The 14,263-nt window shown below is 46.7% G+C and overlaps 1 protein-coding gene across 1 annotated transcript; it reads right to left on the reverse strand.

Annotated features, from left to right (window-relative positions):
* Positions 1-1,793: 1,793 nt before the first annotated feature.
* Positions 1,794-7,487, reverse strand: LOC124695427 (serine protease SPPA, chloroplastic-like). Its single transcript, XM_047228280.1, has 5 exons — positions 7,403-7,487; positions 5,151-5,256; positions 2,772-2,859; positions 2,558-2,701; positions 1,794-2,261 (listed from the first exon to the last, which is right to left on the reverse strand). Exons 1-5 carry the CDS (start codon positions 7,485-7,487, stop codon positions 2,028-2,030), a joined length of 657 nt encoding a protein of 218 aa, XP_047084236.1. The 3' UTR covers positions 1,794-2,027.
* Between the last annotated feature and the right edge of the window lie 6,776 nt (positions 7,488-14,263).

A 14,263-nucleotide genomic window follows, 5' to 3' on the forward strand; every position in this document is an offset into this window, starting at 1 on the left:
AGTAATATGATTTTTGCAATCCGCAGATTGATTTTTATCCTTATCGTTTGCCCATCATGCAATGTGTAAGCTGACCACAAACAAATAGTTCCTGGTGAAATTTGTTTGCACATCAAAGGAAGATGTACTCACATGCTAGAGGCAAGCATAGGCAATTCCAAATTCTCAAATTTATATGCTTCCAACGAAGATGAGTTATTCTAAGATAGCACTGATTATGTGCTTCATAATATCTATATATGCTTCCAATGCAGATATGATAAGTTATTGAGATATACCTAATTCCTTGTTTACAAATATTTATGCTTCCAATTTCAAACTTTTATGCTTCCAACAAAGATGATTTAAGTTGAGATAGCACTAATCTCTTGCTTTGAAATATCCCTGCTTCATATGTACCTAGTTCTGTTTCAGGCTTCCAAGCTTTTACATGGTACTAGTTATATTGAGATAGCCTAAAACTAATGCTTCCAAACTATGTATTTATTTCTTTACGAAAGTTTACGTTTTTGCGTATTATTTAAATTGTAAATATAATTGTATTTTAAACATTGTCCCGTGCTTCCTACATTCGTCCTTATCGTTTGCTCAAGATTCAAGTGACACATTCTAGTTTTTTTTTCTTAGTGAAGTGCTATCTGCCGGCTTTGATGGCATCAATGACAAGTATGTCGAGTTCAATATTGTGTTGTTCAATGTTTCTCCTATTAGAAGCACCGTCGCTGGAACAAGAGGTTTCTTCACACTGGAGATGCTCACTCAAGAAGGTACTGGTCTGATGCTCACTCAACAAGGCAGGGAGTGTTCCATGTAACAGTGGCATGAGGTCGCTTTTGGAAGTCACGTTCACTGCCGACGCTGTCCTCGCCGCCCTCAATCCGGCGGGGCATCTGGTGGAGGTGAGGTCGCGCCACCTGGGTTGGGAGAGAGAGCTGCGCGTCAAGTCGGGTTTGAGGAAGGATGGGATTGGGGAAAACCAAAGGGGGAGTTGGATATTTATATGACTGGCATTAGAGATGTAAATATTTTGTGAAAGCTGTGGCCAGTCAACCTAATGAACTTTTTTGGATTGAGGTTAATTCATGTGTGCTCTTCGAGCATGCTTGGATTGAGGGCATCTTTTCTTTGCATGCTCTCCGGTATGTACCTCAACTGATTACTGAGCAGCTTAATCAATAGGATTTGGTTTGCAACACATTTGTTAGTTTTTCTTCCTAAAACCTCAATTTCTGAACCGTTTGGCTCAATTTAATAGTTCATCGGGCAGCTGCCCTAGAACGAATCCCAAAGTGCAAAATTTGGCAGACCATGGTTCACACGTAACTGTGCAGAACACTGAAGCTCCTATTAGAATGCAAATGCTGGGTCTCCTGCTCCTAGCACTTCTTCGAGAAAAATCCTCTTGCAAACATACAGCTAAAAGCCTTCACCAACAAGAACCTACTACCAGAATATGGCACGTACATGGTACAACACATTTGTTAGTTTTTTCCTCTTACTAGTTCATCAGCCAGCTGCCCTAGAAGGAACTCCAAACTGTGAAATTTAACAAACCATGGTCACACGTAACTGGGCAGATCACTGAAGCTCCTATTCGAATGCAAGTGCTTTACTGGGTCTCCTCCGTATCCCTTCATAACATAGATCCTCCTGCTCATGGCACTTCTTCGAGAAAAATCCTCTGGGAAACATACAGCTACAAGCCTTCACCAACAAGAACCTACCAGAATGTGGTACATGGTGCAACATACATAAATGTCAGTAACAGAAAGTAAAGCGCACTCAGGAGCATGTTCAACACGAAAACTAAGACTCTTGCATTTTCAGTATGGCCGTTACAACACTTCCATGGGCATCGCCCCATCGGTACAAAAGAACAAAGTAGCATGATTCAATCCCAAGTGTATTGTAGTATTAATCTGGCCTGCCTGAATCTAGTTGATGTGGATGTCTACTATTGACATGCTATTCTGTCATCTTCTCCTATCTATAACTTTCCGCAGAACTTAATGTATTGACTGGTATGATCAATCAAAAGAATTTACGATTTCCTTTATGAGCACGAAGAGTTGACTCTCCCCTGACGCATTTTCCAATCTTTCAAACAATATGCCATCCATTCTAGCTTGGACTCCATTTAAGGAGGTGACGTCCTGGAGCAACCCCTTCACAACCCTGTCAATTCCAAGCAATGAACCCCCAATACCTGACAAGATCTCCGGTAGTGATGGCGAGGCCCTCGAGATCTCAACTAGCTGGACCTGCATTATTCAGTAGAGTCAGAATCTGGGAGGCAAACTCTCAATCATGTATTTCCCCTCGAAGCGAGCACTGCAACTTGCAGCATCTGTTGAGAAGTGAATTTTTTTAACTGGATTCCCAACTGAAACAGCTGAATGAAGCACAGAAAGCACTGCTATTTGAACTTCACCAAAAGTCAAGCATTGAGATGGCAATTGCTACAATCATATACTCCCAGATTGAATGTAATTGATAAACCCTAAATACATGCATATATATGCATGACAAAAGACTCATTGTCTATAGATGAACTAACCTTCTTATCTTGCGGTATATTAGCTCTCTGTTTTGCAATGGCTAAAGCTTGTGAGAATCCACCTAGTGAATCAACCAACCCTCTTGAAGCTGCATCTTGGCCGGTCCACACCCGACCTTGAGCAACAGTCTCCATCTCATCAATCTGGTGGAGCAAGAACTCAGCACATGCTTGAAGAACTATAAGCTACTCAGTATCTGAGATCAATCCTTACACTCATTGAGCGTGACATGGCTGCTTTATCTCGAAACGATGCATACGCATTTTGCGCCGACTTTTCAAAAAGTTCTGCCTCATCTGGTCTGTGGAAATATAACACATTCTTCAAACACAAAATGGTTCGTATGATGGTTATTATGAGCAGGTCTAGTAATATGGTAGAGCCCAAAGGGACAAATATAAAATACAATGAGTCAACAACGCAAAACTCTACCGCACAGAGAAATGCCACCCTTAACAACAGTGAAGCATGAATCACAAACAATAAATCTAGAACCCATGACAATTGTACTCCCTCCATCCCACCAAAAGTGTCTCAACTTTGTCAAAATTTGGATGTATCTTGACACTATCTAGTAGGTAGATACATCCAAATTTTGACCAAGTTGAGACACTTTGGGTGGGACGGAGGGAGTAATAGGATGGTAGCACAAAGGCAGAAGTAGTAAAATAGTTATCCAGCAGCACTGATGGTGGGTATGATATGAAAGTGAAAGTGAAAGTGGAAAGAAGGGAAGTGCAACACAGGAAAGCACCCTATTTTTGTTATCCCTGTATCCATTTGGGTGGGAACAATATGCAAATACTGTGCTCAACTACTGACATTATTATCAGCCAAAGAACTTAGGTGAAAAGGCTTAAACTTGTTAGCTAAGCGAAATTGTAACTTACATTTATCTTCTCCTTTCACACCTAAACAGCCATAATAAAAAGATAGGTGGAGATGTCCATTATTCGTCCCTCAACCATTGCTTGAATTTAGATTTCGCCCATAAACTCCAATACCAAACAACCCTGCCCCTCAACCCTTGAAAACATTTACATTTCATCCCTCAGACCATTGCAAGGCGTTTTGGATGACGGGTGGCAGTTTTAGAACATATGGCAACTCAGTCAGCTATTTATAACAAATAACGACAGAAGTTCAGAGGAAAGCCAAAAAGTTCAGAAAAATTCGAGAGAAAAGCATTCAGAAATAACCTAGAGAAAATAGATAATGTGAGAAAACACGCACATAATTTTATCATAAATATCAGTAATAACAGTTTAATGCGGGTTACAGTCGAAACATAGCTATTTTAGCCTTGATATTACTGTGTTGCTTTCTTCATATGCCTCCACGCTATTTTCTGATTTCCTTGTATCACCCCCTCCCCTCTAAACTTTATGGTTGTTTACTATTTGTTCGTTTTACGATTTTTCCTTTCTAGTCTTTAGAAGATCATGTGTTGAATATGCTACGTTGCTACTAGGATGCCATGTGTAAGAAAGCCACCGCAACGCATCTGAAACTGTGGATTCAAGATTTGAGGGGCAAGGTTAGTATTGGAGACTACTGTGTTGGGACAAAATCTGAATTCGGCCAAGAGTTGAGGAGCGAAAAATTGACTTCAATTTGCATCTTATGTTAGAAAAAATGAAGTCAAATTTGACTAGCTATTTGCTAAACCAAATATGTGCTAGGCCATTCAATATCAAAGCTAGTTACAAATCATAGAAGACCTAATAAACCACATTATAAGAGTAAGTATACACTGTTTTATGATTGAAACGAAAATATGATGATGACATAGCTGAACAAAAAATATGTGAAGGTACAGTCTGCTTGATTAATGGCGAAATTAGATGATAACACCAATATTCAAGTTATAAAAATGCAGATGACATAGCTGAACAAAAAATATGTGAAGGTACAGTCTGCTTGATTAATGGCGAAATTAGATGATAACACCAATATTCAAGTTATAAAAATGCAGATACATTGGATCATTGTAAAACTATAGCACTATCCCAAATTTCAAGGAGGTGGCGTTTTGGCTCATAGGAGCAAATGCTCCTATTATACAAAATAATTAAAAAACAATTTTAAAAATGTCAAAAAATTCTGACATAATTTTTTGTTGTACATCGTGACATTCTATGTTAGTACACAAGTTTTCATGGAGAAACAACATTTTATGTGGCGTGTACAAAAAAGACAAAAAAATGTCCTGTACGTAGTCGTGTTATAGCATCAAAATTTGTCTTTTTTACTGGAGCCACAAATTTTTATAGTTTTTTTTTGAAAACTAGTGTACGAACATAAAATGTGTAGATGTACATGAAATTTTTTAGTTTAGAATTTTTTGACACGTCGAAATGTAGATTCACACAATGGGAGCAAATGCTCCTATGAGCCAAAGTGAATATCCCAAATTTCAAGTGCCATGTTATTAAGTTGATTCTAAGTCTGGCTGTATCAGATTCTTTTTGTAACAAGCTGGTAAAGGTTGTCTGATCCTTCTCTTTGTTGGATCCTGTGAGTTCTCGTGGAACTTTAAGGTTTTTCATTTTCTAAATATACTATGACGACTAAAAGTGTCAAATCTTATACCTTAAAGGGCGGTTGTCAGCAACATTAAGCTCTGCATATCTACCCTTAGATAGAATTTCTTTATTGAAATCAATCCTCTCATAGAGCTTCTGAAGGATGAATTTCCCTGTTCTTCCAATAAAACAGTATTAAAATGAGGAACAAACACTTAACAACAGCTGAACTCACTATCTAAATTCTGAAATAGAGTAGAGTAGATGTAAGTTCAAAGTTGAGACTGTTGCAAGAGAACTTAGAATTCGGTGTGGAAGACTTATTGCTAGTTTAGCAACCACGGAGTTGTTTTTCGTGTAGTACTTCTAGGTTGGTTTGTTGTGTATTTACTTTATGTAATTGCAATTGTGCTTTTAAAATTATTAACTTAGAAGTTGGGCATATGATGAAGTTGCGCCTTACGGTTCATTTTTTTTACCTTTGAGAAACACAGTACATACGTTTCACATACACACGCATTGACTCACCCCTATGAACGCAGACACACACATCTTTCGAAGACTAAGCCGGCGGATCAGATATTAAAATTGATGAAGTCACCATTGGGGAACGTTTCCTCCCCCAGAAATAATATAACGCATTTATTTAGACACGCAGATGTCAACCCTGGTGTTTGATCGCACCAAGATAACAACACAGACATTGTTGGCACCGGTGGGTAACAAAATCTCCAACTCTCTCTCACTTCTTCATATGATTGATCACCAATGTAGGCATTTGCTTATTACGGAGCAATATGGAATTGCTATCACTAAAAATTTACAAAGTCGATTAGGTTGTCTATTTGTGTAGGAGGGGCCATCCACAAGAAGCAAATATTCCTCGAGCGTCTTTGTATCATATTTTGGTGATCTTACATGGTATCGTTCCATTTATCCTTAACCAAGTTGTTGACTTGGTATTTATCCAGTGTTGTCCTAGTCGTTTATTTCAACCGAGAAGTGTCATGGTGTATCTGGTGACGAGGGATCACCTCGCCAATGCATACGAATTGTAGACTTGGGTTTCGGAAAAGAGCGACGATGGAGATAACTGGAGCGAGATTGGGGACACGACATACCCAGCTTCGGGTCCCCTCGGTGGAGGATCCCTACGTGCTGCTAGCAATCTAGTATATGATCATAAGTATGTTTACAGGGCGGCCTATGTTTGCAGGGGGGCGTCGTAGGCGGAACTATGTTGTCCATCTCTTCTCCCCCACTATCGAGTGCCCTGGCTAGCTTTATATATGCAACAAGCCTAGGGTTTTACAAGAGTCCTAGTTGATTACTTCTTCGGGTTGCCTTCTTGGGCCTTCTCCATATTGTGCCGAGCCAGGTATACTAATAATGGGTACCCAAAGGGTATGCCCATGTCATCTGGTGTTTCCTCTTCCTGACGTTGAGGGCGGCGGAGGATCTGCCCGCCCCGCCTCGAGCAGCCGCCACTGTACCGTCGTTGCTGCCAGCCTAGGCCCCGGTCCTGGCCTTGGCCCCGGCGTCCCTTCCGTCGGATGACGAAGGGGAGGAGAGGGTTTCCACAGCGGTGTTCCATGGGAGGCGATGAATCGTCGGTGGAGGAAGCAGGGCGACACTGCTACTTGGCAGGGGCCTGATGCTCTCCGTTGGTAGCCATGTAGGATTCGGAGGAGCGGGTGAACACCTAGTCCTTTGGTTGGGCGACGACGGTGCTGGTGCACTATTCCTTTCTTGGAGGCGTCGCTTTTGGAGAGTGGTGTTGTCAATGTGGTTGTTGTATTGATGTTGCTAGGTATGGAGTGCTATAGCGGTACTTTTATTTTTTTAGTTTTCTTTACTCTTTTTTGGATGTGTAAAATTTTGTGGGACAAGTCAGCAATTCATTATAGGAAGAAATGGACGACCAAGATGGCAGTCCGGTGAGATAAATTTTGTGAATGATCGTATATTGAGAAAGGCTACTACTATAACAGTTCTTTTATCGCAAAAATAAATAACGCACCTTTTATTTAATTAACTGAAACATGGGAAATATGTGCTGGACGACTAGGAACTGGGATGGTTACTAAAATTTGTCTCTTAGACGGGACTCATGTGTCAGCCTTACACGCTGCCGTTTCGTCCCCTCCGTCTTTACGCCCACCGTCTTCCTCCCCTACTCGCACAACTTCCCAGTTTTGAAACTACACTAGAATTGGGGAAAACTGCAAGAGCGTCGCCGGAGAAACCGCTGCGCCGAGGAGGATCCTTTTGCCTCCCAGAACTGTTGCGCAGGGTATCAGCCGAATCGCCCGTACCTACTTTGCTGCTTTGCTCCCACCGCGTCGGCCCTATCGTCCTGGTACTGTTTTGTCGCTCCCGCCGCTGCTGATCTAGCGTTCCACATTCGCCGTCTGAGTCCAAGGTCTGCATCTGTAACGAGATGTCGTCATTTTCGCGATCATCCCCGCCGTTAAATCCTGGTACACTGCTCTATTATATAATTTTAAGAAACCCTAGGGCGTAATAGTTCTAGGATTGTTAAATATTCCCAATTCTTCTTCAGAGATTATTTAGTACTACCGTGCTTCAGATTCACGTGTTCGGCAATATGTTGTGTTATGGTTTGTTCATACTTGATGCGTGCCTTGATTTGTACTTCAGCCTCGCTTGTCTTGTCTGTGTACTTATCCCCGTTTTTAAACCTTGGGACATAACTGTCCGGGAGTAGTTAATTGTTCCTGTTCATTCTTCTGTGGTTGTGTTTTCACTACATTTTGTAGTGCAGCAGATTGATTGCGTCTGCAACTTTCTGTTGCCTGAGGCCGGTCTGAAATTGTACTTGACACACGTTTGTGCCTGTACTCGTCAACTATTTAGAATTAATAGTTAAGGCTACTTTATTCAGTACTTGCATGTAAACTACTTCTGAAGAGTATTGTTTTTTCTGCTGTTGTGTATATATGCTTTGTTGCAAGAACCTAACACAATTTTTGTGGATATTTAATTTTTGTTACACAGATAATTTCTCAAGATCTCCAACAAGCCGGACAATTGGTGATACATTGCTTCTTTTAAGCACATCAGACACGAAATACCCACTCGTAGACAAGCTTTCAGTTGAACATAGAGCTGATCCTGCAGAGATTCCAGGCCTGGACCCGACAAGGAAGGAAAAAACTATTACTTCTCTTTTCTCAAGAAGGAGGAAAGGGAAGGCTAGACACGGCGACAAGATGCATAAAACCAACACCAAGTGTACAAATGATGTAGAAGTTGCTCGGCCAATTGAAAATGCAGAGGAGTGTGCTACTTCACTCGCTGCTGCTGATAATAAGAAGGGCAGTCAAGTGCACAAGTCGTTGAGCACAGATAACAGAGGCATAACAATTGCTCGTCCGAATACAAGTGTTGCTGCTGACAATTGTATTCGGACGAGCAATTGTTATGCCTCTGTTATCTGTGCTCAACGACTTGTGCACTTGACTGCCCTTCTTATTATCAGCAGCAGCGAGTGAAGTAGCACACTCCTCTGCATTTTCAACAGGCCGAGCAACTGCTACATCATTTGTACACTTGGTGTTGGTTTTATGCATCTTGTCGCCGTGTCCAGCCTTCCCTTTCCTCCTTCTTGAGAAAAGAGAAGTAATAGTTTTTTCCTTCCTTGTCGAGTCCGAGCTCGGAATCTCGCGAGATCAGCTCTATGTTCAACGAAAGCTTGTCTACGAGTGGGTATTTCGTGTCGATGTGCTTAAAAGAAGCAATGTATCACCGATTGTTCGGCTTGTTGGAGATCTTGAGAAATTATCTGCGCAACAAAAAACAAATATCCACATCCATCGTGTTGGATTGTTGCAACAAAGCATATATACACAACAACAGAAAAAACAATAATGGTCAGAAGCAGATTACACGCAAGTACTGACAAAAGTAGCCTTAATTATTAATTCTAAATAGTTGACGAGTACGCAGTACAAACGTGTGTCAAGTACAATTTCGATCGACCTCGAGCAATGAAAGTTGCGGACGCAATCAATCTGCTGCACTGCAAAATGTAATGAAAAACACAACAACAGAAGAATGAACATGAACAATTAACTACTCCCGGACCGTTAGGTCCCAGGGTTTGAACACGGGATAAGTACACGGACAAGACAAGCGAGGTCAAGTACAAATCAAGGCACGCATCAAGTATGAACAAACCATAACACAACATATTGCCGAACCCGTGAATCTGTAGCACCGTAGTACTAAAGAATCTCTGAAGAAGAATTAGGAATATTTAACAATCCTAGAACTATTACGCCTAGAGTTTCTTAAAATTATATAACGAAGCGGTGTACCGAGATTTAACGGCGGGGATGATCGCGAAAATGACGACATCTCGTTACGGATGCGAACCTTGGACTCAGACGGCAATGTGGAACGCTAGATCGCTAGCGGCGGGAGCGACAAACAGTACCAGGACGATAGGGCCGACGCGCGGGAGCAAAGCGACAAAGTAGGCACGGCGATTCGGCCGATACACCGCGCAACGGTCTACGGGAGGCAAAAGGATCCTCCTCGCGCGGCGGTTTCTCCGGCGACGCTCTGCGATTTCCCCAATTCTAGTGTAGTTTCAAAACTGGGAAGTTGTGCGGGTAGGGAAGGAAGACGGTGGGCGTAAAGACGGAGGGGACGAAACGGCAGCGTGTAAGGCTGACACATGAGTCCCCTCTAAGAGACAGATTTTAATAACCATCCCAGTTCCTAGTCGTCCAGCACATATTTCCCATGTTTCAGTTAATTAAATAAAAAGTGCGTTATTTATTTTTGCGATAAAAGAACTGTTATAGTAGTAGCCTTTCTCAATATACGATCATTCACAAAATTTATCTCATCGGACTGCCCATCTTGGTCGTCCATTTCTTCCTATAATGAATTGCTAACTTGTCCCACAAAATTTTACACATCCAAAAAAGAGTAAAGAAAACTAAAAAAAATAAAAGTACCGCACTCCATACCTAGCAACATCAATACAACAACCACAGTGACAACACCTGAAATACAGACTCTCCAAAAGCGACGCCTCCAAGAAAGGAACAGTGCACCAACACCGTCGTCGCCCAACCAAAGGACTTAGGTGTTCACCCGCTCCTCCGAATCCTCCATGGCTACCAACGGAGAGCATCAGGCCCCGGCCAAGTAGCAGTGTCGCCCTACTTCCTCCATCGACGATTCATCGCCTCCCATGAAACATCGCCGCGGAAACCCTCTCCTCCACTTCGTCATCCGACGGAAGGGGCGCCACCACTGCCGCCGGGGCCAAGGCCAGGACCGGGGCCTAGGCTGGCAGCAGCGGCGGTTCAGGGGCGGCTGCTCGAGGCGGGGCGGGCAGATCCTCCGCCGCCGCCCAGGAGGATGGCGGGGGAGGAGGGTGTTGGATAAAGTCCCTGTACTGTTGTATCTGTGGAGAGGCTGCTGCACATGGTCCTGTGGGACTGGCTGCAGCATACATGGTCCTTGTGAAGGACTGTTGTTAGGATAGGAAAGTATCTTTGACTGCCTTTAGGGGCATCAGGGATCGACGAGTTAGCGACACCCTTGGTCGCTTTTAGGGGCATCAAGGACTGACAGTTAGACTAGCATCTTAGCATATTCGTGGCTGGCTAGCAGCTATATATCTCAATCCCCAACCCTCAGGTTGGTTATGGCATTGTGTGAGATGTGTGAGAAATAAACCAACGAAAATTGCCCCAACTCTCCTAGTGTCATCCTCTTCTTCACGAAAGTGAGGCTAGAGATACTAACAAGTCGTATCAGAGCAAGGTTGTCTTGCGGCTCGAGCATCTCTCGCTCCTCCCCTTCACGGGGAAGGAGCAGCCTCAGTCGCCCACGGTTGCTTCCTCCGTCCGGGTTGTCGAGCGGCGCTCGGCCCCGACGGCCGAGCCATGTCCGACGGCCACTCTCGGCACACGGCTACCTCCGGCACGCGGCGTCGGCGAGAGGCCGGTCGCGCCGCGGCGGAGGAGCGTGAACGAGTGGCCGCGGCGGCCGCTGCGGCGACGAGGAAGGGCGTCGAGGGTCGGCGGCGGCGGAGCTGGCAGCAGCCAGAGCGGAGGTAGAAGCATCAGAAGCAGCGGGGCAGCACGTGCAGTGGCGGCGGAGGTCGAGGTGCTGCGCGGCAGCGCCAACGGCTCCGTTTTTGCTGATGGCAGCGTCGACGCAGCGGCGCCACATGCAGTGCGAGAGCGGGTGGCACAGTGGGCAGCTGAGCACGCCCGCGCGCACGGCGGTGGCGCTCTCAGAGGACGCGCGCACGGCGGTGGCGCTCCCGGAAGACGCGCGCACGGCGGTGGCGCTCCCGGAGGAGGCGCGCACGGCGGTGGCGCTCCCGGAGGAGGCGCGCACGGCGGCGGCCGCTGGGACGACCAAGACCGTGGCCTCGCATGGGGTCGGGATCGTGGTCGAGGACGTTGGTCCGGTCGTTGGGTGGCCTACCCTCGCCAAAACCAACTACGTCGAGTGGGCCGCGGTCATGAGGATCGAGGCTCCGAGTGTGGCACATGTGGGAGGCGGTCCCGATGCGGCGACGTCGACCGCCATGAGGATCGACGGGCGTTGGATGCCCTCATCGGCTGCGGTTCGCTCGAGATGCAGTTCTCGCTTTCCAACAAGCGGACTGCCAAGGAGGCTTGGGACGCCATCGCTGCGGCACGCATCGGCAGCGACCGTGCTCGCAAGTCGACACTACAGGCACTTCGCAAGGAGTGGGAGAACCTAGCTTTCAAGCCAGGGGAGGACGTCGATGACTTTGCTCTCCGTCTCAACACTCTGTTGCGGAAGATGGTGCAGTTCGGTGATGATACCTACGACGAGGAGAGAGCTGTCGAGAAGCTCTTTCGCTGCATCCCCGAGAAGTACAAGCAGATGGCTCGCTCGATCGAGTCTCTGCTGGACCTCCCTACGATGACGATCGAGGAGGCGATAGGTCGCCTCAAGGTCGTCGACACCGACGAGCCACAGCCTCTCTCGGGGCCCATCACCATTGACGGGAAGCTACTTCTCACTCGGGAGCAGTGGGATTCCTGCCACGGTGACATGAAGAAGGGGGAGTCCTCTTCCACGCCAGGCGGCCGCAAGCGTGGCAAGCCACGCAAAGACGCCCAGGCCGGGGTGCAAGGACTTGCTAACGATAATGCCCGTGGAGGCGTCGCCGGCAGGCACAAGCCGACACCAGACGACACCTGCCGCAACTGTGGCCGGCTTGGCCATTGGGCCAGGGAGTGTCGGCAGCCACGACGCGGCCAGGCACACGTCGCACAGGCGGAGGAGGAGGAGCCAGCTCTGTTCATGGCGCATGCAAGCATCGAGCTAACTCCAGCGGCACCAACCGCAGCGGCTCTCCTCCACCTCGAGGAGTCAAAGGCACACGCCCTTCTCGGCGACGGCTCCGGCAACAACAAGACTGGCGGGTGGTGCCTCGACACCGGCGCCACTCACCACATGACCGGTCGACGGGAGTTCTTCGCCGACCTTGACTCCGACATGCGAGGCTCCGTCAAGTTTGGGGATGCCTCCGCCGTGGAGATTAAGGGTGTCGGCTCCGTCACCTTCACCGCCATGACTGGAGAGCATTGGCTGCTCACTGGTGTCTACTACATTCCTGCGCTGAGGAACTCCATCATCAGCCTGGGACAGCTGGATGAGAACGGCTCGAGCGTGCTGATCGAGCATGGGACCCTACACATCTGGGATCGCCACCGTCGCCTGCTTGCCAAGATAACCAGAGGCACAAATCGCCTCTATATTCTTGATGTGCAGGTGGCACAACCCCTCTGTCTCGGCTGCTCGTCGGGAGGACGAGGCGTGGCGATGGCACGAGCGCTTCGAGCATCCACACTTCGAGGCCCCGAAGCGTCTCGGTGACACGGAGATGGTGCGAGGCCTCGCGTGCCTCGACCATGTGGAGCGAGTCTGCGACGTCCGGGCGAGCTTCGAGCCAAGGAGAGGCTCGAGCTCGTGCACGGGGACTTGTACGGCTCGGGATGGCTCGAGCGCTCCCACAAGACAACGTACAAGACTTAGGAGGAGAATGTTGGATAAAGTCCCTGTCTTGTTGTCTCTGTGGAGGGCTGCCTGCACATGGTCCTGTGGAGGGCTGAGCTGCGACATACATGGTCCTTGTGAAGGATTGCTTGTTAGGATAGGAAACTATCTTTGATCGCCTTTAGGGGCATCAAGCGGTTAGCGGCACCCTTGATCGCTTTTAGGGGCATCAAGGACTGGCAGTTAGACTAGCATCTTAGCATATTCGTGGCTGGCTAGCAGCTATATATCTGTATCCCCAACCCTCAGGTTGGTTATGGCATTGTGTGAGATGTGTGAGAAATAAACCAACGAAAATTGCTCCAACTCTCCTAGTGTATCCTCTTCTTCACGAAAGTGAGGCTAGAGATACTAACAGAGGGCGGCGGCTAGGCCAGGAAGAGGAAACACCAGATGACATGGGCATACCCTTTGGGTACCCATTATTACTATACCTGGCTCGGCACAATATGGAGAAGGCCCAAGAAGGCAACCCGAAGAAGTAATCAACTAGGACTCTCGTAAAACCCTAGGCTGGTTGCATATATAAAGCTAGCCAGGGCACCCGATAGTGGGGGAGAAGAGATGGACACCATGACTGTCGTCGTGGTGAACAGACAGATGTCATAGGATGGCTTAAGTTGGGGCCGAATGTGCGCTAGAGGATCCGGGGGAGGGTTTGGTTAACAGGGAAGGAAGATGAAAAGAAACCGGCATGTATTCCTTAACTTGACCCTTGGCCAGAGGTAGAAGATCTACAATACAAGTCTCTTCCTACCTGCTGATGAACAACCTAATTTCTCTCTAGGTGCGAATCGTCCCGCGCAGGGGAGTGCCCCCTCTCCTTATATAGGGGAGAGGGTGGCTTACAAGGCAAGAATGGAATCTAGGATGAGCTAAGCTACTTTATAAAGCTACTTTGGCCCAGCTGGCGCCTGTTATGACTTTAATCAGGGGGCAGTGACCTCCGCCGGTATATTTAACGTCATCTTCTTGCTTTGGCACCAGGGCTTCGTTTAAAGCTGATTTGCTTCGTTCATCCTTGTCTTCTAGCTCCCGAAGGAATCTTTGACCAGAGTGCCAACATGCTACAGTAACCCCTGGTTCCGGTTTTCC

Source organism: Lolium rigidum, chromosome 3 (genome assembly GCF_022539505.1).
Source record: "Lolium rigidum isolate FL_2022 chromosome 3, APGP_CSIRO_Lrig_0.1, whole genome shotgun sequence".
Classification (NCBI taxonomy): domain Eukaryota; kingdom Viridiplantae; phylum Streptophyta; class Magnoliopsida; order Poales; family Poaceae; genus Lolium; species Lolium rigidum.